General features: G+C 32.3%; 3 protein-coding genes and 1 pseudogene across 3 annotated transcripts; all 4 read right to left on the bottom strand.

The window, feature by feature from the left end:
• Positions 1-2,933: 2,933 nt before the first annotated feature.
• LOC107420287 (cytochrome P450 CYP82D47) lies at positions 2,934-6,888 on the bottom strand. The gene is made up of 2 exons (XM_016029215.4): positions 5,866-6,888; positions 2,934-3,727 (listed from the first exon to the last, which is right to left on the bottom strand). The coding sequence occupies exons 1-2, from the start codon at positions 6,802-6,804 to the stop codon at positions 3,110-3,112; spliced, it is 1,557 nt and encodes a 518-aa protein (XP_015884701.3). The 5' UTR covers positions 6,805-6,888; the 3' UTR covers positions 2,934-3,109.
• Positions 6,889-10,807: 3,919 nt separating this feature from the next.
• On the bottom strand, positions 10,808-13,477 carry LOC107410055 (cytochrome P450 CYP82D47). Its single transcript, XM_016017468.3, is given in 3 exon segments — positions 10,808-11,487; positions 11,489-11,626; positions 12,264-13,477. Coding segments are annotated over 3 exon segments (1,587 nt in total). The 5' UTR covers positions 13,233-13,477; the 3' UTR covers positions 10,808-11,007.
• A 2,969-nt stretch (positions 13,478-16,446) lies between these two features.
• On the bottom strand, positions 16,447-18,822 carry LOC125423033 (cytochrome P450 CYP82D47-like; annotated as a pseudogene).
• A 1,572-nt stretch (positions 18,823-20,394) lies between these two features.
• Positions 20,395-22,303, bottom strand: LOC107410063 (cytochrome P450 CYP82D47). Its single transcript, XM_016017474.4, has 2 exons — positions 21,273-22,303; positions 20,395-21,176 (listed from the first exon to the last, which is right to left on the bottom strand). Exons 1-2 carry the CDS (start codon positions 22,239-22,241, stop codon positions 20,553-20,555), a joined length of 1,593 nt encoding a protein of 530 aa, XP_015872960.3. The 5' UTR covers positions 22,242-22,303; the 3' UTR covers positions 20,395-20,552.
• Between the last annotated feature and the right edge of the window lie 1,455 nt (positions 22,304-23,758).

The following is a 23,758-nucleotide window of genomic DNA, read 5'->3' as shown; positions in this document are numbered from 1 at the left end:
GCAAAACCATTTTAGTATCCAAATAGTTTTATTTATATGTATAAGAAGCAGGTATAAGGAGCATATTAATTGTTTTGACACACATAACCTAAATGTTTGGAAGATTTTGTTTATATCGTATATTTAGCCAAGACACCGAAATTATAGCGTGGCCTAACTAATTAACCTAGCTTATATATAACATGAAAGTACTAATCCTCCATCAATTGGTATCCGCAGTTGCACAAAGAAACAAAGCTCCACTCGGACGATTTTACTTTTTGTTGATTAATTATACATATATAAGGGCATTCTACGATCATGAATACCAGGAGGAAAAAAAAAAAAAAAAAAAAGAAAGAAAGAAAGAAAGAAAAGGGAACTCTATTAACCAGATCAAAAGTTGCAACAATGGAGTTCCTTCCGCTTCGATCCCTACTAAGTATTATCACCGTTATCCTTTCTCTTTCATTGTTTATCTGCAACTCCCAGTTATGGAGATCAACAAGTAGCTTTGCAAATGAAAAGAGAACATTGCCACCGCAACCTGGAAATGCTTGGCCCTTAATCGGCCACCTACACCTATTCCATGGGTCTAAGCAAGATCCGATCCATGTAATCTTCGGCAACATGGCCGACGACTTGGGGCCCATCTTCCTTATAAAGTTGGGTGTGCATCGAATTTTAGTTATAAGTAATTGGGAAATGGCTAAATAATGCTTTACCACCAACGATAAAGTGTTTTCCAATCGTCCAAATTTTCTTGGTTTAGAAATTATGGGGTACAACTACGCCATGTTTGGATTTGGGCCTTATGGTCCCTATTGGCGCCAAATGCGCAAGATAACCACATTTGAGCTCCTTTCAAATCTTCGCCTCGTCAAGCTCAAACACGTCCTGGAATCAGAGTTAAAATCATCGATGGAAGATATGTATCAGCTATGGATTTCATTAGGTGAAGGTTTGAAAGAACTTCAAATGTGATTATGTTGCGCATTTTACATCAATAGACCATAACATTAAATGAAACACAGTGTAGTTATATTTGAATTATGGTTTCTATCATTTTTTCTAAAATTCAATTATATATTTTCTCTAACATTATCTTTTCCAGATAAATTCTATTTTTTTGAATTTTTATATGTGTTTTTAAAATTTTTTTAATCAAATTGTAGAGTTTTAAATTATTTTTCGAACTCTAATATCAAATTGAATTACTACTCTTTTCAAAAATTTAAGTTGATAAAATGTTGTTATAATTTTCTTTTTTTTTTTTTGTTTTTCTTTTTTTTTTTTTCCTTAATAGTTATACCCCATAATTTTCAAACCAAGTAAATTTGGATGATTGGAAAACGTTTTATCCTTGGTGGTAAAACATTATTTAGCCATTTGATCTTCAATAATAATTCAGCAAAAAAATAAAAATCTCCAATGATAATAATATATATATATATATATATATTAAAAAAAATAAAAAAAATAAAAAAAAAAAAGAAGAAGAAGAAGAAGAAGAAAAAGAAAAAAATTGCGTGGTCCAGGAACGCTTCAACGCCTTGTATCGTTGACTATGACTTGGATGAAGACCAAGTTCTTCATTAGGATTCTTGCTCGGCCGACGTGGATATCCTTCGTATTGGGCTTTGCATTGGTGTAACGAGACCAAGCCCAGTGAATACGACCCTATAATTATATGTTGGACCTGAGATGTTTTCAATCATTTAAGATGGGTTTTTATCAAAAGATAAAATAAATAAATAAAGATAGGTTTTTTTTTATTAAAAACAAAAAACTTAAGAGAGTTTAATGCAGAGTGAACGATGCATAATGAAATTTATTATATATCATTAAATTGTTACAACAAAAGTAATGCTTTAGAAATAAATATTTATATATTATTCATTAAATTTTATCACATAAACTCTTTTTTTTTTTTTAATTTTTTCTTCATCACACAAACTTTAATCAACAAAAAGACGTGAAGTGAAATCTACCCCCAAGAGGAGTAGCCTTCGTGTTGGTAAGTCCAGGACTCTTACTCATGTCCACTGGTCGATCTGATGGGCTTGCAATTTCAAAGGCATGAGAGAAATTAGCCAATATTAAGTGTAAAATCTGAAGGGCAAACGATATTCCAAGACACATTCGTCTTCCACTTCCAAATGGATTCACGGGCTACTGAGAGTGGACGTATAGAGACAATGCTTCCATGATGACGGCTTGGACGTATGTCACATTCTTCATGTCTGAATCTTCAACATGTCCTCTTCCAACGACGTGGTCTAATTCAGTTTAAACTTCTTTTAAAATTTAATTTCTATCTGGCATAGTTTCTACTTATGTTTTTGCTTCTACTTTTGTAGAAATATTTCCCAAATAAGTAATTCTTCATTTGCTTTGGTTAGAAATAATTATAAAAATTAAAAGTTACATAAAAACTCCTAAAAGCAGATTTTCCAAAATCCTTCCAAACAACGTTTTAATATTGCTACTTAGGGATATGTGGCTTCCAATCTAAGTTCTTGTTTGCACAGTATTTGTTAATAAAATAACAGAACATATTATGCTATTTTGATTTAAGATGATAAATAAATATATCATAATCTCATCTACACTTAATTTACCAAAAAATAGTCCATGTACTCTTAATAGCTTAAGCAATTTTGTTTCAATAGTTAATTTTTAGAATAAATGATAATTCAATATGATGTTAAATCAAGATAATTCATAATTTTTTTATTATCTTCCATATGTTATTGCAGGGACAGGTATAAATCCATTAATTGTTTGGGTTCATATAAACACCTAATTGTTTTTTTTTTTTTTTTTTAATTGAACATCCCTTTTCTTGATCAATTTTCAATCTTCATTCCTTTTCTTGATCTACCAACGTTGTGGATGTCCAATTCTCCGTGGGCCTCGTGTTGGACAAGGTCATTGCTCAGTAATAATGATAGTTATTACATGAAAATGAGCACTAATTCTTATATATATGTAAATGAAGTTTGCCTGTTCATAAATGATAGTTTGTTATTATTGCATTACACAACAATTAGGAATTTGGAAGTTTTTCTAAAACGGGCATTAATTTATTTATAATATCCATTATCAAACTTGAAACTCTTAGGAAGATTTAATAATCAACCGAAAGACGTGGGGTGAGAATGACCTCAAGAGGGGTAGCCTTCATGTTGGTTAGTCCAGAAGTCTCACCCAAGTCCACTGGTTCATCCAGTGGGGTTGTAATTTCAAAGGCATGTAGCAAATTAGCCAGTATAAGCTGCATAACTTGAAGAGCAAGTGATATTCCAGGACATACTCTTCGACCACTTCCAAATGGTATCAACTCGAAATTCTGGCCTCTAACATCAAAATCCTTACAAGTTGTAAGAAATCTTTCAGGCTGAAACTGGTAAGGATCAGACCAGACTCGTGGATCCCGTTGGATCTTTCCGATATTTATAATAAGACGTGTGCCTGCAGGTACATGATAGCCACCAACTGTGCAATCTTCAATGGACTCGTGCGGTACTGAGAGTGGTGCCGAAGGATAAAGACGCAATGTTTCTTTGATTATGGCTTGAAGATAAATAAGGTTGTTCATGTCTGATTCTTCCACATGTCTTTCCCTACCAACCTGCTGGTCTAATTCGTCTTGAGCCTTTTTCAAGATTTCGCGATTATTGAGAAGCATTGAAAGAGCCCATGTCAACGATACCGTTGTGGTGTCTGTGCCCCCTAATATAAGAACCTGCAAAACTTTCAAATTATATCATATAATGATGTTTCATCGTTGAGATTTTATGTACATTGCTATTGGATTTTTATTTTAGATGTCGAATTCATAAGTTTTATCTACATAATGAGGCAATACTAAACCATCAACATCTATATTTGATGCTCATAGTTCTTGATAACAAACATTATACATAAATGAAAAGTCCTTGCTCTTACAAAATTATTGTCAACAAAGGGATAAATAGAGAAAATTTGGGAATTGATGAACACGCTGGATGCACTATCTTTCAATGTGAAAATTTTTACTCGGTCTCTAATCAATTATTATGGAATCTTTTTCTTTGGCTTTATTTTATCTTTTTGAATAAAGAGAAACGTGAGTGTAAAAAATGCTTGAACGGTTCTATGAGTGCAAAAATGAAGCTTTTATTTATTTATTTATTTTTTTCGTTCTCTCTTGCAAAACCGAAAATGGAGTTAAAATTGCAAAACGAAATCCTATATTTGTTTTATGTTCTCATGATGGATAAATGTTTTTTTTTTTTTATTTGAAAAAAGAAAAAAAAAAGCCTAAAAAATTTAATTCGTTTTCTTAACCTTTATTTCCACCATTAAAAGTTAGAACATTTAAAAAATAATTTGTTGACAATCCTGTTGAAAATAAAAAAACAAAAGCAGAATATTTCAGTGTACCAACCACATCTTTATGATAGAGACTAAACAGGCATGCATTTCGCTACAAGACGACCGTCCCGACAAATCAAGATTCTGCCATTATTATCTGCTAAATAAACTGACCAAACTATAATAATTTATTTATTTGCCTGGTCTTTCCACTCATTAATTTATTGCAACATCCATCAAGTATGTTTTGCTAAAACGAAACTTCATCAAATAAATTTAGCCAAAAAAAAATATATATATCATAAAAATGGTCCCAAAAAAAATCATAAACAAATGAGCATGTGCAGCTTCAATGGGAATGATGGCTTAGATAATCTATTTCAAAGCCATTGGCTTGGGCTCAAATCAAATCCATTCGTTCATCATGATAGGGACGCCGCTTTAAATATTTACGCAAAAAGAAAGACAAAAAATAACAATAAATTTTCTATTAGAATATTTTGATAAATTTTGTATCAGCACTTTGGTTTAAGAAATTTTTTAAAAATTAAAATTTAAAATTATATTTAAAATTTTATATAAATTTAATAAAGTATTGAAATTTTAAAAGTTAAAATGGATCCTATAAGCTCCAAATTTATTTTTAAAATATTAACTATTGAAGAGATTTTAAAGTTGATGAGTGGTATTTTAATAAAAAATTCATCAAGATATCTCATAACAAATATACAAAGCATCTTTAATATATATATATATATATATATATTTTATTGTACTATGTTGTCTAATTCTGCAATCTATGAAATATTTAAGTACCGTCCTAACTATTCGATGTTACATGACCGTTCTATAGTTATATTTAAATCACTACAAACCTGCATATTTATTTTGAAAATTCACACTGAAAATCTTTGTTAAATAAAATATCCCTTAAGGACGGTTGATTATAATGACTAATGTTCAAGAGAATATTCAGTAAGACTGACTTTGAAACTCTTTTATCGTTTTTGTCAAATATATGAAGAAAAAAAAAAAAAAAGGAAAGATTACTGTCAAATAATATTTGAATAAAATTAATTTAAAACTTAGTCTTTAATTTTTAAAAAAAAATTATAGTTTTCAATTGTCACTAAAAAGCGAATTTCATTGTATAATTAAATGTGTTTGATTAAAAATTAAAAAACGAGTACGTAGTCTTTCTTTTTTTTTTTTTTTTTTTTTTGTCCGCTTAAAGTATGTAGAATTCTTACATGCCTATGATATTTATTTATTGAACTGTCAGTTTCACGGCCAAACAAAGTGATTAATTTGAAGATCCACAAATTACGGTTACATATTGTTATCTCTTGTTTAGTAAATTCAATCTTGACTAGCTAATAATTAGATGTCTTAAAATAACGCGCACACACAAATGTATATATATATATATATATATGTTTCTAAATTTCTATTTGGCTGCAAGATAATAAACAAATGAAGAAATTAAAAGGTAAAAATAGTAAGAAATAGAGGATGAAATTGGCATACCAGGCATGTAGCTTTGTTAATTGTATCCGAATCGTAAGTAGAAGGAGATTGATGATCTTCAGCTTCATCAAGAACAGAAAGCATCAAATCCATGAAATCATGAATCTCTCCAGATCTAGAAACCCTTTTCTGCTTATGCTGTTTCAACCATCTTTCAAGAACATCATCAAGCTCTTTGGCCGTCTGCTTCATAGCCTTACCATGCCCACCCAAATCCAACCATCTTAGAAATGGAAGAGCATCCGATATCACAAACCCTCCACCCAGTTTGAAAAAATCTCTCAACGCCTTTCGACACCTTTCACTCTCTTCCATCTCACTTGGCGTGGTGGCTCCAACATATCGTTTCCCTACCACCATCCTGAATATTATGTTCAAATTTACATCTCCAAACCATCTTCTCATCTCCACTGTCTTTGACTTACCTTTGTTGTTTTTCCATAAATCATATACCTCTTTAATGGAGGCTTTAACCTCGGATTCCCGGACGTTCTTGAGCATCTCAAGCCGGTGATTGGATAAGAGTTCGACCGTGGCAGTCTTGCGGATTTGGCGCCAGTAAGGGCCATAAGGGCTGAACCCGAACATGGCAAAGTTGTAGCCCATAAGCTCGGCCGCTAGAGACTTGGGCCGATTGGCGAACACTTTGTCGTTGGTTGTGAGACATTCCTTAGCCATTTCCAAACTACTTACAACCAGGGCTCTGTGTGCGCCTAGCTTGATGGTGAAGAGAGGTCCGTCCTTGTCAGCTATATTTCCTAAAGTTATGTAAGCAGGTTGTGGTCCTCTTAAGAGGGGAAGGTGGCCGATAAACGGCCATGCACCGGTTGCTTCTGGTGGTAACTTATTTGTGTTTGTGTGGGCTTTTCTTGATATCCACAGAAGAAAGCAGAGAAACAGAAGAAAAGCGAAGATGGTACATGCAACACCCAACTCCATAGATGATGGATTCGGAAAGTTGAGATCTGGATGGAAACAGCGATGACTTGTATTAATTGTTTAAAAAGCCTGTGGAGGCCCATGTGTCAGCTAAGTAAATGTGTCAGCTAAGTAATTATATAATGTTGGGAATTATTAATTTTTATTTTTATTTTTTACTTGTTTGCAATATTAAATAATTTTGCTACAGTAAAAATGGGATAATGTATATCTTGACGGCCACGCCGATGTTTGTGGGTTTGGAGGCATACTGCAGCATGATTGATTAATCAAATATGGCATTATCATTCATTCGGAAAAGAAAGGGACAAAAAAAAATAAAAAATAAAAAAATACGGCATTTAATATTTTGTAGTCGTATGGGATAAAATAGGCACATTAAAAAAAGAATGAAGGATAGTATTGTTTGTTAGGAAATTTTATTCGGATTATCCTATCCATTTGATTATGTGAATTTTTTTAACCCGTGAATAAGTATTACGCTTGGATTGGAATAATTATTAACCTTGTTGATGGTATAGGATTAAGTTTAATTATTAGGATATTTCATTTTTATCCTATTTCAATTATTTTTTTATTTTATCTCTTATCATATTCTAACTCATTTATTTCAACCTACCAATTCCAAATTATAAATCTATCCCAAACCCCATGTTCTATTTGGATGACATAAAAATGTTCAAAAGGATTAGTAATTTTACAGTGAATGTACCTTGTTAAATAAAGTATTCCAACCCATATTCATCTATTTGGTTTCAACCTCTACGCTTCACATGCATGAGATGGTTGGACAGTTCCCTTGGACATTGACCTAGTAATATATGGAAATGTTATTATATCGCAGGTATTTGAAGTAAGATACGAACCTTGGATATCAAATAATTAGATTAGGAAAAGTTCAACTTTCATTAATAATAGCAAATCTTTTAGATTAAGGAAGAGTAAAGATGGAAAACAATATATTGAAAATCCATGGATCTCTTCCATGGCGTGCTGCAATATCCATCTATCCGTTTGACTTTTTTTTTTTTATGTTCTTGTGGCTAAGGCCTAATGGTGAGTTTAAAAATCCGAAAATCCCATTAAATTTAATAGAGTAGTTTTCTTTGTCCAAAAAAAAAAAATTACTAGAGTCGTTGTGGTTTCACTAAGATAATGTAATTAGATTAATTAATTCATTGTAAAATAATAATAACAAAATCAATAAGGATTTGTTTGATTAAGGTTAAAAGAATCATTACAAGAAAAATTGAAGTACTAAAAATAAAATCACTAACTATATACCAAAAGCTTTATAACCATTTAATTTCAAAATATAATAACCAAAGAAATATGATTTCAAAATGTATTAAAAAAATTATTATATTAATCGTCTTGGATCCCGTCTAAACGAAGGTTTGGAAGGTTGACGAGAAGTTGTGGGCCTGGCTACATATCCATGAGGGCCAGCTGGATCCTCACTGTATGACATAGCTGTCCAATTCTTTTTGGGCCTCATGCATTATATAACGCAAAATATGACCGTAATAAAATTTATAGTGATTTTTTTTTTTTTTTTTGGGTAAAACACAATTATAGTGATGTGCCGTTTGTGGATGTTCCTATTCCTTAATTCCTACACATGTGAGATGCTGGTTCTAATAATAATAATAATAATAATAATAATTACGCTAATAATTCTAAACCAAACCATCCAAAAATATATTTTTTTATGGTCATAGCTCTTGATAATAAAATATATATATATATATTTATATATATATAAATTAAAGTTTATTTTTTATTATCATTAGATTACATTAAAAATTTAATATTTAAATTTTAAAAATAATCAAATATAAATTTGATAATATATTAAAATTTTATTTAAAAAAATAAACCATGTAATTAATAAATTAAAAAAAATAATATAATGTAAATTCTCCTATTAAATTGATTATATATATATATATATATATACACACACACAAACACTGACATTAAAAGTATTTTTAAACTACTCTTCCGTAATTATTGCCATAAAAAAATGACATTAAAAGTATTTTTAAACTACTGTTCCGTAATTATTGCCATAAAAAAATGACAAGCAGAGACGTTATATGTGAATTCATGTACATACACTATCTCTAGTCAATTATTATGGAATCTTTCACCTTTTTTATCTCCTTTACCTACAAAGACAAGTGAGTTTAAAAAAAAAAAAAGTACAGAACTATAAATCCAAAAATGGAGGTCGTTTTATATGTAGGTAACGACCTATATATTAAACAATGACTATTGTTGAGCATGGTTCTTGCTGGTAATATTTTAAATAATAATGAGCAAACATTCATCATTAAAAAATATATATAATACTTTTCTCTTTCTGGAAGCCCATTCAATAATTGAATAATTAATGTTGAGCATTTTTCTTGCTTGCAATTTTTAGATAATAATGAACAAACATTCATCATTTAAAAAAAAAAAAAAATACGATTCCTGATTCACCCGGAAAGAAAATGACAAAATATGATCTTCCTTTTGTTTTTTTTTTGGCAGAATTCTTTTTTTTCCTGCAAAAAAAAAAAAAAAAAAAAAACGACGAAAATCTACTAAATTAAATTAATTTTTGTCCCGATTTCATATCTCAAGTTTAGAATAGTTAATGTCACAAAGATCTCCGATTGACCTCTCCATTACTAATTTATTAACAACTTATTGAATAAAAAATTGATACCATGTGACGTGACAAAATGACAAAAAGTAAAAGTAAATCTGCCAACTACTTTAGAAAACTCCTTTTATTTTATTTTTTTTTAATTCGTTTTTGTATTTTAAAAATTCAAGTTATTTTACTTCTAGTGTTTGATCCCTTCCCTAGTGAAACCTCCTTAAAATTATGAGCAAACCACCAGCAACGAGAGGAGACCAATGTCGGCCATAGGACTCAGCGATGGCTTTATACTACCTCTTTTCCTATGTACTTTATACAAGAATTGAATATTATATAAAATTGGTCTCTTTGGATATCTTTCTTCGTTCTCATAAGCAATCAGATCTAACACTAGGTATTATTCAGTGACAGAGGGAGAGACCAAACCAATAAGAAAAAAGTTAACTAAAATTTTCAGCAAATACTGTTGGATGAAAGCACCAGTAGAGCAGCAAAATTTTAGTTGTTCACGATCTGAAACAACCGGATTTATGCCCCAAAAAAAATAAAATTAACCTTTCAAATCAAGCTATTGGCTGCCGGTGGTCATCTATCTGCCACGGCTCCTGCTACACGTTGAAGAGTGAAGAAACCTAAAATCCTAAAAATTCAAATTGTAAAAATAGAAAAAAAACAAAAAAAACAAAAAAAACAAAAAAAACAAAAAAACCAGAGGACTTTTTGGTAATTTAAACAAAATTGTAGTGGGAAGGGAGATTTTTGTCGTGTAAATAGCATGTGACCTCAGAATCTATGTGGGGCTGCGCAATCCTTAGTCTATGGACCTGGCTATCCGTATTCACTCTATGATGCAAGTATTTGACAAAAATTAGTGATGTGCCCTTTGTGGCCTCAATGTTGTATGAAAATTTACACGAGACAAAACCATTCAATGAATTTCTGTCGTGTAAGTAGCAACAGTAGTTATGTGACCTTCAGAATCCATGTGTCGCTGCTTAATCCTTACTCTTATGGACTGGGTTTTCCTTACTGTATAATGCAGGTATCTGACAAAAATTAGTGATGTGCCCTTTGTGGCACCAATGTTCCACGAAAATTTTACACGAGACAAGACCATTAAGAGGATTTTCTATCGTGTAAATAGCAAAACTAGTGAAGTGAACTTCTGAATCCATGTGGCCGTGCGTAATCCTTACTCTATGGACCGGTCCTGGTTATCCTTATTCGCTGTATAACGCAAGCATTTGACAAAAATTAGTGATGTGCCCTTTGTGGCCCCAATGATGTATGAAAAACTCCACGAGACAAGACCATTCGCTGCATTTTGTATAATTAATTTACAATCACTCTTTTTTTTTTTTTTTCTTTCTTTTATTACAATTTGGGAAGAGATGGCATTTTTACCTTTGCTTTAAACTTTAAACCTAAACGTTTATTTATCTTAAATAGTGTTATCAAGTCTACAAATGTTAATTTATAATCATTAGCTACAAAATATTATCCAAATTGCACAAATTAATTTAACTTCCAATTCCAAATTCTTACAATGTTTACCAAGCAAAAATCCGTGGACCAAGAACAACCTCAAGCGGGGTAGCTTTCATATTGGTTATTCCAGAAGTCTCACCCATATCCACTGGTTCATCTAATGGAGTTGTAATTTCAAAAGCATGTAGCAAATTAGCCAATAAAAGATGCATAACTTGAAGAGCAAATGATATCCCAGGACAGACTCTTCTACCAGTTCCAAATGGTATGAACTCGAAATTCTGGCCCCTAACATCGAAGTCTTTGCAAGTACTTGTAAGAAATCTTTCAGGTTGAAATTGGTTAGGATTGGTCCACACCCTTGAGTCCCTATGTAACTTTGCTAAATTCACAAGAAGGCGTGTGCCTGCAGGTATGTGATAGCCACCGACTGTGCAGTCTTGTATGGATTCGTGCGGTACAGAGAGTGGTGCCGAGGGATAGAGACGCAGTGTTTCCTTGATTATGGCTTGGAGATAAACAAGGTTCTTGATGTCCGATTCTTTCACATGCCCTTTCTCTGCCCACCTGGTGCTCTAATTCATCTTGTGCTTTTTTTAAGACTTGCCGATTATTGAGTAGCAGAGATAGAGCCCATGTTAAAGCCACTGATGTGGTATCTGTTCCCCCCAGTATTAGAGCCTGCGAAGTGCAAAATATTATTAATTTATCAAATCATAAAATCCAATGAACCATATACTGATATATGTACAGTTGGGCATGAGAGTAATACGGTAACTATTTAATTTTTTAACTCCTCATAAAGGGAGGTTATAATTGTAAAATTCTACTAATTCTTAAAAACCATAAAATCCTTTTAAAAACCAATATAATTGGAATTCTTTTTTACAACTATTTTCTTTTTGGTAAGGAAAGATTTAAATTTTTTAATCAATGGATTGTCCTAACAAAACTTTTTACAACTTGTTATCCAACTTCTTCTTTTTTAATTCTTATTAACAAATGATGGTTATACGATCATAATTAACTTGTGGACATTATACGAGGGAAATTTAATTAAATAATACTTAAAAACTATGAACTCAATTTTATGTTAATAATTATCTCTGTTAAAACAGTCTAATGATAATATTCATATAAGATTTCGAATTTGAGTAACCCTAATGATAAAAAAAAAAAAAATTATGCTAATTAATTATCATGATAAAGATCATCTAAAAAAGGCCATAAAAGATATCTTTAAAATACAATAGTTATCCATATTTCGGTCGGATGACAAAAAAGACAAAATGAAAAAAGAAAAAGTAGAAACGCTTACCAAGCATGTAGCCTTATTAATTGTATCGACACCATAACTAGAGGGAGATTGCTCTTCCGCGTTATCATCATCAAGAACGGAAAGCATCATATCCATGAAATCATTCTCGCCTGCGACCTCACCAGAGATTTTCTTCTGCTTATGTTGTTCCAACCATATTTCAAGAACACCATCAAGCTCTTTGGCTGTCTCTTTCATGGCCTTCTGTTGTCCACCCAAATCCCACCGTCTTAGAAACGGAAGAGCATCCGATATCACAAACTCCCCACCCAGTTTGAAAAATTCCCTTATCGCTTTACTGCATCTTTCACTCTCCTCCTTCTCTGCCTGCGTTGTAGCCCCAGCGAATCGCTTCCCAACCACCATCCTCAATATGACATTCAAAGTTGTATCCCCAAACCACCTCCTCATCTCCACCAAAACCTTTCCCGAATTACTTTCTTCCTTTTTCTTCTTCCACAGTTCATATATCTCATCTATGGAAGCTCTCACCTCTGATTCTCGTACGTTCTTGAGCATCTCAAGCCGGTGATTTGATAAGAGTTCGAGCGTGGCAATCTTGCGGACTTGGCGCCAGTATGGGCTGAAACCGAACATGGCCAAGTTATAGCCCATAAGCTCGGCTGCTAGATATTTGGGTCGGTTGGCGAACGCTTTGTCGTTGGTGGTGAAACACTCTCTAGCAATCTCCCAACTGCTTACAATCAAGGCTCGGTGTACGCCGAGCTTGATTGTGAACACTGGTCCATACTTGTCGGCCATGTTTCCCAAAGTCATGTGGGCTGGTTTTTGGCTTCCTAAGACTGGAAGGTGGCCGAGCAACGGCCAAGCGCCGGCTGCTTCTGGGGGTGCTTTTTTTGTGTTTCTATGGACTCTCTTTGATATCCATAGAAGAGACAAGAGGAAAAACAGTAAGGCAAAGATGGTATATGAACCAGGAAATGGATATGCGAGAGCGAAGTACTTCATGTTTAGGAATTGTTGTAATTTGGAATGCAAACGGCCTTGAGAATACTACAGTTTATATCGTTGAAAAAGTTGGGAATGCACGTTTGTTTGTTGAATATTTACGCAGTCAAAATTAGTTATATATATATATATATATATATATATATAGATGTAACCCCAGAAAAATGCTGATGGATGGAAAACTGTTTGTATGTGGAAAAAAAAATACATGTATATTTGTTGATTTTGTAATTATGAAGTAAAATATGCTGTCAACTTCAACGCTTTAATGGAGGATAGCTTCTATCTTTATGTATACTATCAGAGCATGGGTTCAAAGTATGGAATAACAGAAATTTGGGGATAATTTATAATTTAAAAAAAAAAAACTTCAAACCTTTTATCTTGTTTGTTCATCCAGAAACTAATGATCGCGTGGCAACATCCAAAATGTTTGCTTATACATTGTGCGAGTAATTATTGAGTATTTATTTTTATTTTTTTGGTAATTATTGAATATTGGTGGATAGTATTTTTTATTTTTTATTTTTGGTAATATATATTGGAGATTAGTATTTAGCAGCCTACTAGATCCTTGGTTGGAGAAAATAGTAAATACGGCAACAATTAATTAATAAAGGAAAAACATCGCCATTGAAAAGTACGTAAATCACTTTTAATTTGCACCTGAACTTGTGTGTGGTCTAATAAATTAAATTAAAGACTTTCTTTCCTAAAGTGATTGAATAAATTTGCTCGAATCATAGTTGAAAATAATAATTAATGCTATTTTCTAATTAATGTTGTCTCCATTTTATGTAAGTATTTTTCATTTCTGAATGAACATTTTTTCCCTCAATATCACTGTCATTATTATTTTATTAATATTTTCACGTCCTCATTCAAGTTTAATGTTGAATTTATTTTTTCTAAGGCTAATGTATTCTGGGACCTCTATGATGGAAAATTAGTTGTGGCCAAAAACTTGTGGAGCATAAAACTATGGGTTAATGTCATGTTATACTTAAGCTAGATTATATATTGGGTTTAAGTTTAAAGCGTTTCACATTATATTTTAAATTTATAATTTGTTTTATATTGTTTTAATTTCTAAATTAATTAATAAAAAGTTAAAAATTGAAAAAATAATTATTTTTTTTTATTTACAAACGGAATGATAAAAAAATAATTAATGAGAAAATTACTTAATTTTCTTAATTTTTAAATTTTTTATTGGTCAACTTTTAAAATTAATTTGGTAATTGAACTGATATGCAATTCAATTTGACGATCTAATAGGCAATCTTATAAAAAAAAGGATGCTCAAGTAAAATTAATCTTATAATTAATCCTCTCGAAAAGTTAAAGAGAGAATCAACTTTTATCATTTTTTTTGGTAATAAACGAGCGTCTAATTAATGAAAGAGACACATAAGATGTAGAAATTGTGAGATCCACCACAACAAAAGTATTCTAAGAACCGATAGGTGTCTATGGTGTTCATTAAAAATAAAACAAATTGGTACACAAGATTGTCACGCATGCAATCAATTCTAGCAAATTGATGTGATGCCCTACTATTTGGACCGTGAAATGGCTTTAACGATTACAAGTTTCAACTAGTAAGCGGTGAATTGCTGCACTAATTGATTGTAACCTTACAATATAATTTTTGCTTTAACAATTTGCATATTATTACTATACGTTATCTCTTGAACTAGATTGAGTAAGGTGTATTACAAAGTCCTATAAATATAAATAAGGAATTTGATCCTCGCATTATTATTTTTTTTAATAGTAATAGGGATGCATTTTTGATAAGCTAGGAGCATCATGTTTTAAAAACCATGTCACACATTCAAGCCAATTAAACCAGCAAGAAGTTGTTATAGATAAGGCATCGGTAAGTGATAAAAGCCATTTCTAAGTAATAAAGTCGTGAGTAATAAGACATCCCCAAATGATAAAGCCGTGAGTGCTAAGGTTGATGTAACAAAATGATAATTTTGTATAACTAATATTTATCTATTTATCCCCAAAAGATAAAGCTGTGAATACTAAGGTTGATATAACAAAATGATCATTTTGTATAACTAATATGTATGTGTTATATGTTAATTTACCATTGATTCCAAAAGATTAAGTTCAAGCTATTAGGATTAAGATATTAGTTTATTACGTATATCAATCTTTCTAATGTTTCCTTTTATTTGTAGGGTAAATTCCTTAACGACATGTTTGGATAAAGATAAAGTTAGTGGGAATCTAATTCCCTTAGGAAAGTGATAACTTTCTTTTGTTTGGATGTTTATTGTAAGATAGAAAAGGGTGGATTCAGGAAATTAAATTCCCACCGGTATAGAAAAATATGTGGAAAAGTTGTTCCCACATATATAGGTGTCATTTTGAAAATTCTAGAGAAATTAGTTTTGAATTTTTTTTTTAAAATACATATTTACCCTTAATTTATTATACAATCTTAAATTTAATTACTTATAAATCCCAACTTTCCTATTATTTACCAAACAAACCAGAGAAAAATTAATTCTCAGGAAACTGAATCCCAAAAAACTAAATCCCGAAAATCATTTTCTCTCTCAATTTTAACACTTCCCAAACGGACCCTAAATGGATGGTAATGTGACAAGAAAAGGATTTGAATCTATGTTTTTAGGATTTTGAACTTTTATATTTTTTTAAAACCTTATTTATCCTCAAAGTTTAAGCTATTAGGATATTGATTTATCAATCTTATATAATAGTATACTGTATAAATAATGTTATAAAGGTTACCTTTAGAATACAAGTTGAGAATGCATTTTTTGTCCGTTCAATAGAAGACTTGTTTCTTACTATTTTAATTATTTCATCAAGTTACCTTTAGAATAGAAGTTGAGAATATAACTTTTGTCAATTCAATATAATTTCTTACTGTTTCAATTATTTCATCAGTCTTTACCATGGTTGTGTTGCATTAAACTGATTCAAGAAATCAGAACTCACAATATACTAATTGTATGTAAATATATATAAGCACCTTTTAGGCATCAAGAAACCTGTATAATTTTGATAAAAAAAAAAGTTTTGTATATTTTAATGGTGGTGTATAAGAAATAGAAACTATATATAATTAATTTTAAATTGTAAAAAGAAAGACTTCTTCTTAAAAATAATAATAATAATAATAATACAAGCAAATCAATTAATTCACAATATTTATTTATATATATATATATATATATATATATATATATCCATTACCACATTCACAACTTAAAAACAAGTAATTGGGCATGCTATTGCAAATTAAAAAACTAAAAAGGATTATGACACAATAATCAGAACATATATAGATAGGTCCTATTTCTGGTTCTCGAGTACTCCATAGAGCTTCGGGGACAACCGCGGTTTGATAACAATTTCAAGTGGAGTTGCTTCGGTGCATGTCTGCCCAAAGCTTTCAAACATATCAATCGGTTCATCGGACGGAGTGGTGATTTCGAAGGCATGCAAAAAACTAGCCAACGAGAAGTTAACCATTAGAATCCCAAAAGAGATGCCAGGGCAAACTCTTCTGCCACTACCAAACGGTATCATCTCAAAATGCTGACCCCTAACATCAACATCTTTTTGGGTTGTCAGAAACCTCTCCGGCTTGAACTCCAATGGATTATCCGCCCATACTTCCGGGTCGGTTTGGATTTTCCAAAGGTTACTGATGAGTCTTGTTCCTTTAGGGACATGGTAGCCATATATGGTGCAGTCCTCGGTGAATTCATGTGGAACTCCGAGTGGAGCTGGTGGATACAAACGCAGCGTCTCTTAACTACGGCTTGGAGGTACAATAACTTGCTTATATCAGTCTCATCCACAACTCTTTCCGGGCCCACATGGACATCTAGCTCATCTTTGACTTTTTTCAGGACGTGTCGATTGATACTGCCCAAGTCAAGGTAACAGTGATGGTGTCGCTACCCCCTGCAAAGATAGCCTGCAAAAATACACTCTTGTTTTGTGTCTAGCTTCCTTTAAGACAATTAAAGAAAAGATTGAAAAGAAATATACTTACCAAAATTGTGGCTTTGTTAATTGTATCCGGGTGATGACCCACAAGGTCCGAACCCGCCTGAAGTACAGACAGCATAACGTCCATGAGATCTTGTTTCTCCTTAGCTTCACTCGCTGATGATCTATTCCGTTTATGCTCTTCTAGCCATTCCCCAATAATATCATCCAATTCTTTTGCCGTTTTCTTCATGGCCTTCTCATATCCACCCAAATCCAACCACCTAATATAAGGTATAGCATCACCAACTACAAAGGTCCCCGACAATTTAAAAAATTTCCTCACTGGTTCGTGGACCCGCAATGCCTCTCTTTCATCACTCATATTCTCATCACCAGCAAAAAATCGCTTTCCTGCAACCATTCTGAGAATCACGTTGAGACTCAACGCCACAAACCGCCGATTCATCTCCACCAAAACAGAGCCTTCTGCAATATTGTTCTCTGTCTTAGTACTCCAAGTATTGTACAGTGGTTTCAAGAAGCTGTGCACTTCAGAGACTCGAACATGTTTAAGCAGCTCGAGCCGGCGGTTCGAGAGCAACTTTGAAGTGGTTATTTTACGAAGCTCACGCCAATAAGGTCCATAGTCGGCAACTGAAAACATCGCGTAGTTGTAAGCGAGATGCTTGAACGCCAATAGTTTGGGACGAGAGGCGAGGGCAAGGTCATTGGTGCCGCTAAAACATTCCTTAGCCATTTCCGAACTGCTTACCACCAGAACTGGATGCACTCCAAGCCGTGCTTCTCTGCCATGGCCGCCAAAGTCTTGTGGGGAAGCTTGGATGTTGCTAACAGTGGAAGGTGACCAATTATAGGCCATCCACCGGAGGCTTCAGGTGCCAATTTTCCCTTGGCAGCTGGAATAAATCTCCGTGATGAATAGTATAAGATTAGGAATAATATGGTGAAGCATCCAGCTACGGTAGTATTCAGGGCAAAATCCATTGCATGCATTGAATTGCTGAAAGGAAGAACAAAGGAAGTTAAGGTTAAACGCTGGGTAAGAGTATGGTAGTATTAAGTATTACTGCCCGCTTAAACTGTGGATTTATCGCCGCCCACGTCGAGCTCATAATTAATATTGATTGACGAGGTACAGAAGAAAAAAAAATTATTGGAAATAGTGGAACTAGTTCAATGTTATCATATAGAAAAGATTCAGAGTTTCCTACCTGCTACTTTGGAAATTTGTGTACTCTTCCCAATATAAAATTGTTGTGTATAATAGGAACGGTTTAGAAAAAAATGTATTGTTCAACCCTATTTAACATGTGTCTTTCTATTCGAAATTAACAGAACCTTAATTTTCTGTTTGTTTTTCTTCTCCTTATATGCTTATTTTTTTAATACAAAAAATATTTAATTACATATATTTTATTTGAATTCAATTATATTTTAAAAAATTATGTTAATCAAATATATACCTATCATCCATTAAATTAACAATGTTCGGTTAAATGCATAAAAAATTAAGCATTATTTGTTATTATCCTGTTATATAAATATATATACATACATATTATATTTAAAATTTATTAAGAAAAAAAAAACTGCCTAGTTACGTCCTTAATTAGAACCCTTTCTAACACTTGTTGCTCCATGTATTTTACATTTTTTATATTAAGTATTTGGACTATTGTTGGCTCAAGCATACAAGTATATTGAATTTACATCATCAAGGAGTGTCTCTTAATAGGAGGATTCTAGATAAGGGAATTTTCATTTACATCATAATAACAATATTTTTAGTAATTAACATATATATCCATTTCGTATCAGTTTTTTAGAAGAAAAAAAAAATCTCCATTTCATCAGTTATTTATTTATTTATTTTGAGAAAATCCATTTATTCAGTTGAATATCTCCACTTTCATAAACGCAAGCGTACTTTTTATTGATATTATGAAGAACTAGATACCAAAAAAAAAAAAAATCCTTACAAAGTCAAATAAAATTCAATACAAACAAGCAAATTAAATTAACCATTAGTATTAGCCATATATATACATATATATATATATATATACACTGGGCACGAATCACGTACAATGTAGAATGCACGCGGACCACCATTTAATAGCGATGGGTATGATTTTATTAATTTTTTGTTATACACAAGATTAAACAAGTTGATATTTGTAACAAAAATTTATGAGTTAGGGGTTGATTTATAATTTATATTTTAAGTACTTTAAATTATACTATCCATTTCGTGTAGGATCTATATATATAAAATAAAATAAAAAGTATAGAAATTATTATCAATATAACATACTTGTTATTAAAAAAACATGTTTTTGTGTATTAATATTATTATTTTTTGATAATAACTTTTAAATATTTTTAGGTGTTCTTCTATTTTAATCAGTCCATTGGGATAAAATATGCTACTCTATTTATATTTATTAATAGTTATGTTATTTTTAAAGTTATGTTTCGTATTATTTTTAGGACTTGTTACCATATTGTCATTTCCTTAATTTTCATGCAGAACATTTTTTTGAAGTTTTCTTTTTTAAACATCATATAATGCAAGCAATTAATTAAATGCTAATAAAACTTATCATATCAAGTATAATAATAAAGTATTTTATTTCACATGTATTTTCAATTTAACACTGTATATCCAATTTTATTACGAATTGACAGTTGTTCATTTATTTCTAATTAAAATAAACATAAAAAAATGTTAATATATTTACCAAAGCACTGCAATTTAAATAACACAAATGAGACAATAATATTTAAAAAAACTGATGAGCATGTATCATTAGTTAAAGAAAAGGAAACGCAGAAAAAAAAAAAAAAAAAGGAAAAGGGAGGATTGCAGAATAAGAAAACCAGGGGAACCCTTAATAAATAAAACTTAGAAGATTCTAACTTAAAAGAAAAAAAATAACCATAAGTGGCTCATATTTAATTAATTAATGATGTATTTATTCATTTATCAAATTTTGTTGTCATAAGTGAATGGTTATTTATGTAATTTTGGAGCGCCCCAAAGATGTAAACAATTAATTTATTCCGCTTTTTATAGATATTATAGATTATACATATATGCTTGTCCAGCTCGTTTGCCTGATTATTCATTTATTTTATTTCAGAAAGCCTTAAATAATGAAATATAAATTTCAATAAATGGTTCATAATTTAGAGCTGAGCCAATTTTCGGCAGTATATATAATAAGCACACCTTACTGGTAGTTACAGTAATCACCTGATAAGTAATGAAATTATTAGTATATAGGCTTTGTATAAGCTTTCTTTGGTGTTTTATGCGTAGAGCTTGGCGGGCAAGCGCGGCTTTACAAGAACATCAAGAGGAGTTGCTTTGAGATTCGTCATTCCAGAGCTTTCAGTCATATCAACCGGTGCATCCAAGGGAGTCGAGATTTCGAAAGCATGAAGAAAACTAGCCAACGACAAACTCACCATTTGCAACCCAAAAGAAGAACCAGGGCACGCTCTTCTCCCACTGCCAAACGGCATATACTCGAAATTCTGGCCACTAAAATCAATATCTTTATGGGTGGTCAGAAATCTCTCTGGCTTGAACTCCAGTGGGTCCTCCCATATTTCCGAGTCGGTATGAATTTTCCAAAGGTTGGTGATAAGTCGTGTACCTTTCGGGACATGAAAGCCACCTATGATGCAGTCCTCGGTGAATATACGCGGTCCCGCAAGTGGAGCTGCTGGGTAGAGTCGTAATGTCTCTTTGATTGTGGCTTGGAGGTAAACCAGCTGGTTCAGATCAGACTCTTTCACAAATCTTTCATGGCCGACAATGGCATCCAATTCATCTTTGGCTTTTTTCAGAGCGTGGCGGTTGTTTAGCAACAGGGATAGAGCCCATATTATAGTAACCGTGGTGGTATCGCTACCCCCTGCAATCATAGTCTGCCAAAATTGATGCACACTTGTTAAATTGTTAAAAAAACTGCATAATTTTATTTTTAATCAAAACAGTTTAGGCTGAAAATGAATACTAGGTACCGCAGTAGTGGTTTTGTTGATTATATCGGCATCATAACCGGCAAGCCCCGAAGCCGGAAGCACAGAGAGCATCACGTCCATGAAATCTTGCTCTTCCTTGACTACTTCACCACCACCTCTTTCCCTCTTCCTCTTGTGCTCTTGGAGCCATTTCTCAAGCGCTTCATCTAATTGCTTTGCGGTTTTCTTCATGGCTTTCTCATATCCTCCTAAATCCAACCACCCAAGATAAGGCACGGCATCCCCTGGCAAAAACAAACCAACCAAATGAAAGAATTCTCTCATTGCATTCTGAACCTGCCGTGATTCTTTAATTTCTTTCTCATCACCAACATGATCTCCACCGACAAAGAATTGCTTCCCAGCCACCATTCTGGCAATCACACTCAGTGTCAAGTCTCCAAACCATTGTTTCATCTCCACCAATACCTGGTTCGATTCATTCTTTTTCTCAGTCCAATGCACATACAGTTGTTTCAAATAGATTCCAATTTCAGAGACACGAACATGATCAAGCAGCTCGATCCGGCGGCTGGAGAGCAAGTGTACCGTAACTATCTTACGGATTTCACGCCAATAGTTTCCATAAGGTGCAAAGTTAAACATGGCGTGGTTGTAGCCAAAGTGCTTCACGGCGATTAGTTTAGGACGTGAGGATACTTCGACATCATTGATGGTAAAGCATTCTTTAGCCGTCTCGGGACTACTCACCACCAAAGCTCGATGCACGCCAAGGCGGACGGTAAAGACGGGTCCATTCTTTTCAGCCATGGCTGCTAGAGTTATGTGGGGAGGCTTGGATCCTCCTAACATTGGAAGGTGACCGATTATAGGCCATGCACCTCTGGCTTCAGGTGGTATTTTGCCCTTGCAATTGGTAACCCTTCGACTACGTAATAAAGTATAAGAGATGAGAAGTAGAGCACAGAATCCAATTGTGGAAGTAAACGGAATAAGGAAATGATCCATTACTGCCTTTGATTGCCGAGTGAATTACGTATATTCTCGGCTTTTGCTAATATGTTTGGGCCATCTTCTCTGTATCTTATTATAATGCAACGAAATATCGAGGCATGTTTTTGGGTGGGGTATCAAAATCAAAGTCAGAGTCATGCTTTTGGAAAAAAATTACGGGTCAACATTTTTAAAGGGATTGTACCGTAGATGATCCTTATTTTTTTAAATTAATCAGATGAAGACTGGAATTACACTTGAATTACATGAGGCCCGTTTGTAAAGTTTTATGTCTCCGGATATGAGTTGTTTTTATTTTTCAGAAGAAATTGTAACTTTATCATTTCGATTTATAATCTTTTTATAAGAATTAAAAAGAATAAAAAGCAAAAATATACAAAATTTAAAACTATTTATTTTCTTTTAGAAGTCAAAACCATTTAGAACTGATTTTAAAATTTAATGTATTTTGGTAAATATTTTTTAACAGTCATTTGTCATTTAAATGTACCAAATATTTTACTTAAAAAACAAAGATATAAAAATATGAATGTTACAAAACCAGAAATTAGTGTTTGTTAACTCCACTCCTCTCATGTCTAAGGTTTTGGATTAAAAATCAACCCAACAATTAAAAAAAATACAAAAAATGAATGCCTCATCCTTTTGACTTTTCTCATTGCTTTTGTTTTGTTTTTTTTTTTTTTTTTTGTTTTTGTTTTTCTAGAGAAATATAAGTAACGTTTTTTGTATGAAAAATATTTAAAAAGTAATACTTGTTACTTTTTCTTTTTCTTTTTTTCACTATACAGGATGTAATGTAATTGTATAATTTACTCTAGCTATCTCATTAGGGGGGGGGGGGGGGGGGGGGGAACTCTATCTATATGTAAAAAAAAAAAAAAAAAAAAAAAAGAAAACTACCTACAATAAAGTTTTGTGGCATCACATCTATTAGCAAAAATTAGATGATCCGGACCCTCTCACAAGATATGTCATATCATAACATGTGATATCACAATCCACAAAAGTTTGGCCTTCTCACAAGATATGTCATATTATAACATGTGATCTCACAATCCACAAAAATTTGATCCTCTCACAAAATATGTCATATCATGATCTCACAATCCACAAAAATTTGATTAAGAGAACACTTGTATTATTATTATTATTATTATTTTTTGTTTTGAGAAAAAACATATCTTCTAGTAGTATCATAGATATCACGTTGTAGTTCTACATCATACGGCATTGTCTTATTGGACCATCCGACGCAATACATCATAACCCTTAAGAGTGAAAATTAATTTCCACATGTTTCCTATTTTCATTCATCTCAACGTGGCGTTTAGAAAATTGACATTATTGTGTTTTAACTCATCATACTAATTGCGTAAATAATGCTCTACCTTACATGCTTAGCACTCTTTTCATAACATTATTTTTCATTCTTCAAAAAAACAAAAAAATGGCATTCACATATATAGTGTGTGACTTGTCCAAACGCAAAACTAATTGATGTATAATTT

The sequence above is a fragment of the Ziziphus jujuba genome, chromosome 5 (assembly GCF_031755915.1).
Source record: "Ziziphus jujuba cultivar Dongzao chromosome 5, ASM3175591v1".
Classification (NCBI taxonomy): domain Eukaryota; kingdom Viridiplantae; phylum Streptophyta; class Magnoliopsida; order Rosales; family Rhamnaceae; genus Ziziphus; species Ziziphus jujuba.
Note: the sequence above shows the minus strand (reverse complement) of the source record. Positions and strands in the feature narration are given on the sequence as shown.

Bases quoted from the DNA above. Each gene is read 5' to 3' on its own strand.
- LOC107410063 (XM_016017474.4), bottom strand. From the start codon at position 22,241: ATGGATCATTTCCTTATTCCGTTTACTTCCACAATTGGATTCTGTGCT. The intron at 21,177-21,272 runs GTACCTAGTATT...CAATTTTGGCAG, and splicing joins TCAACAAAACCACTACTGCG to ACTATGATTGCAGGGGGTAG.
- LOC107420287 (XM_016029215.4), bottom strand. From the start codon at position 6,804: ATGGAGTTGGGTGTTGCATGTACCATCTTCGCTTTTCTTCTGTTTCTC. The intron at 3,728-5,865 runs GTATGCCAATTT...AAAGTTTTGCAG, and splicing joins TTAACAAAGCTACATGCCTG to GTTCTTATATTAGGGGGCAC.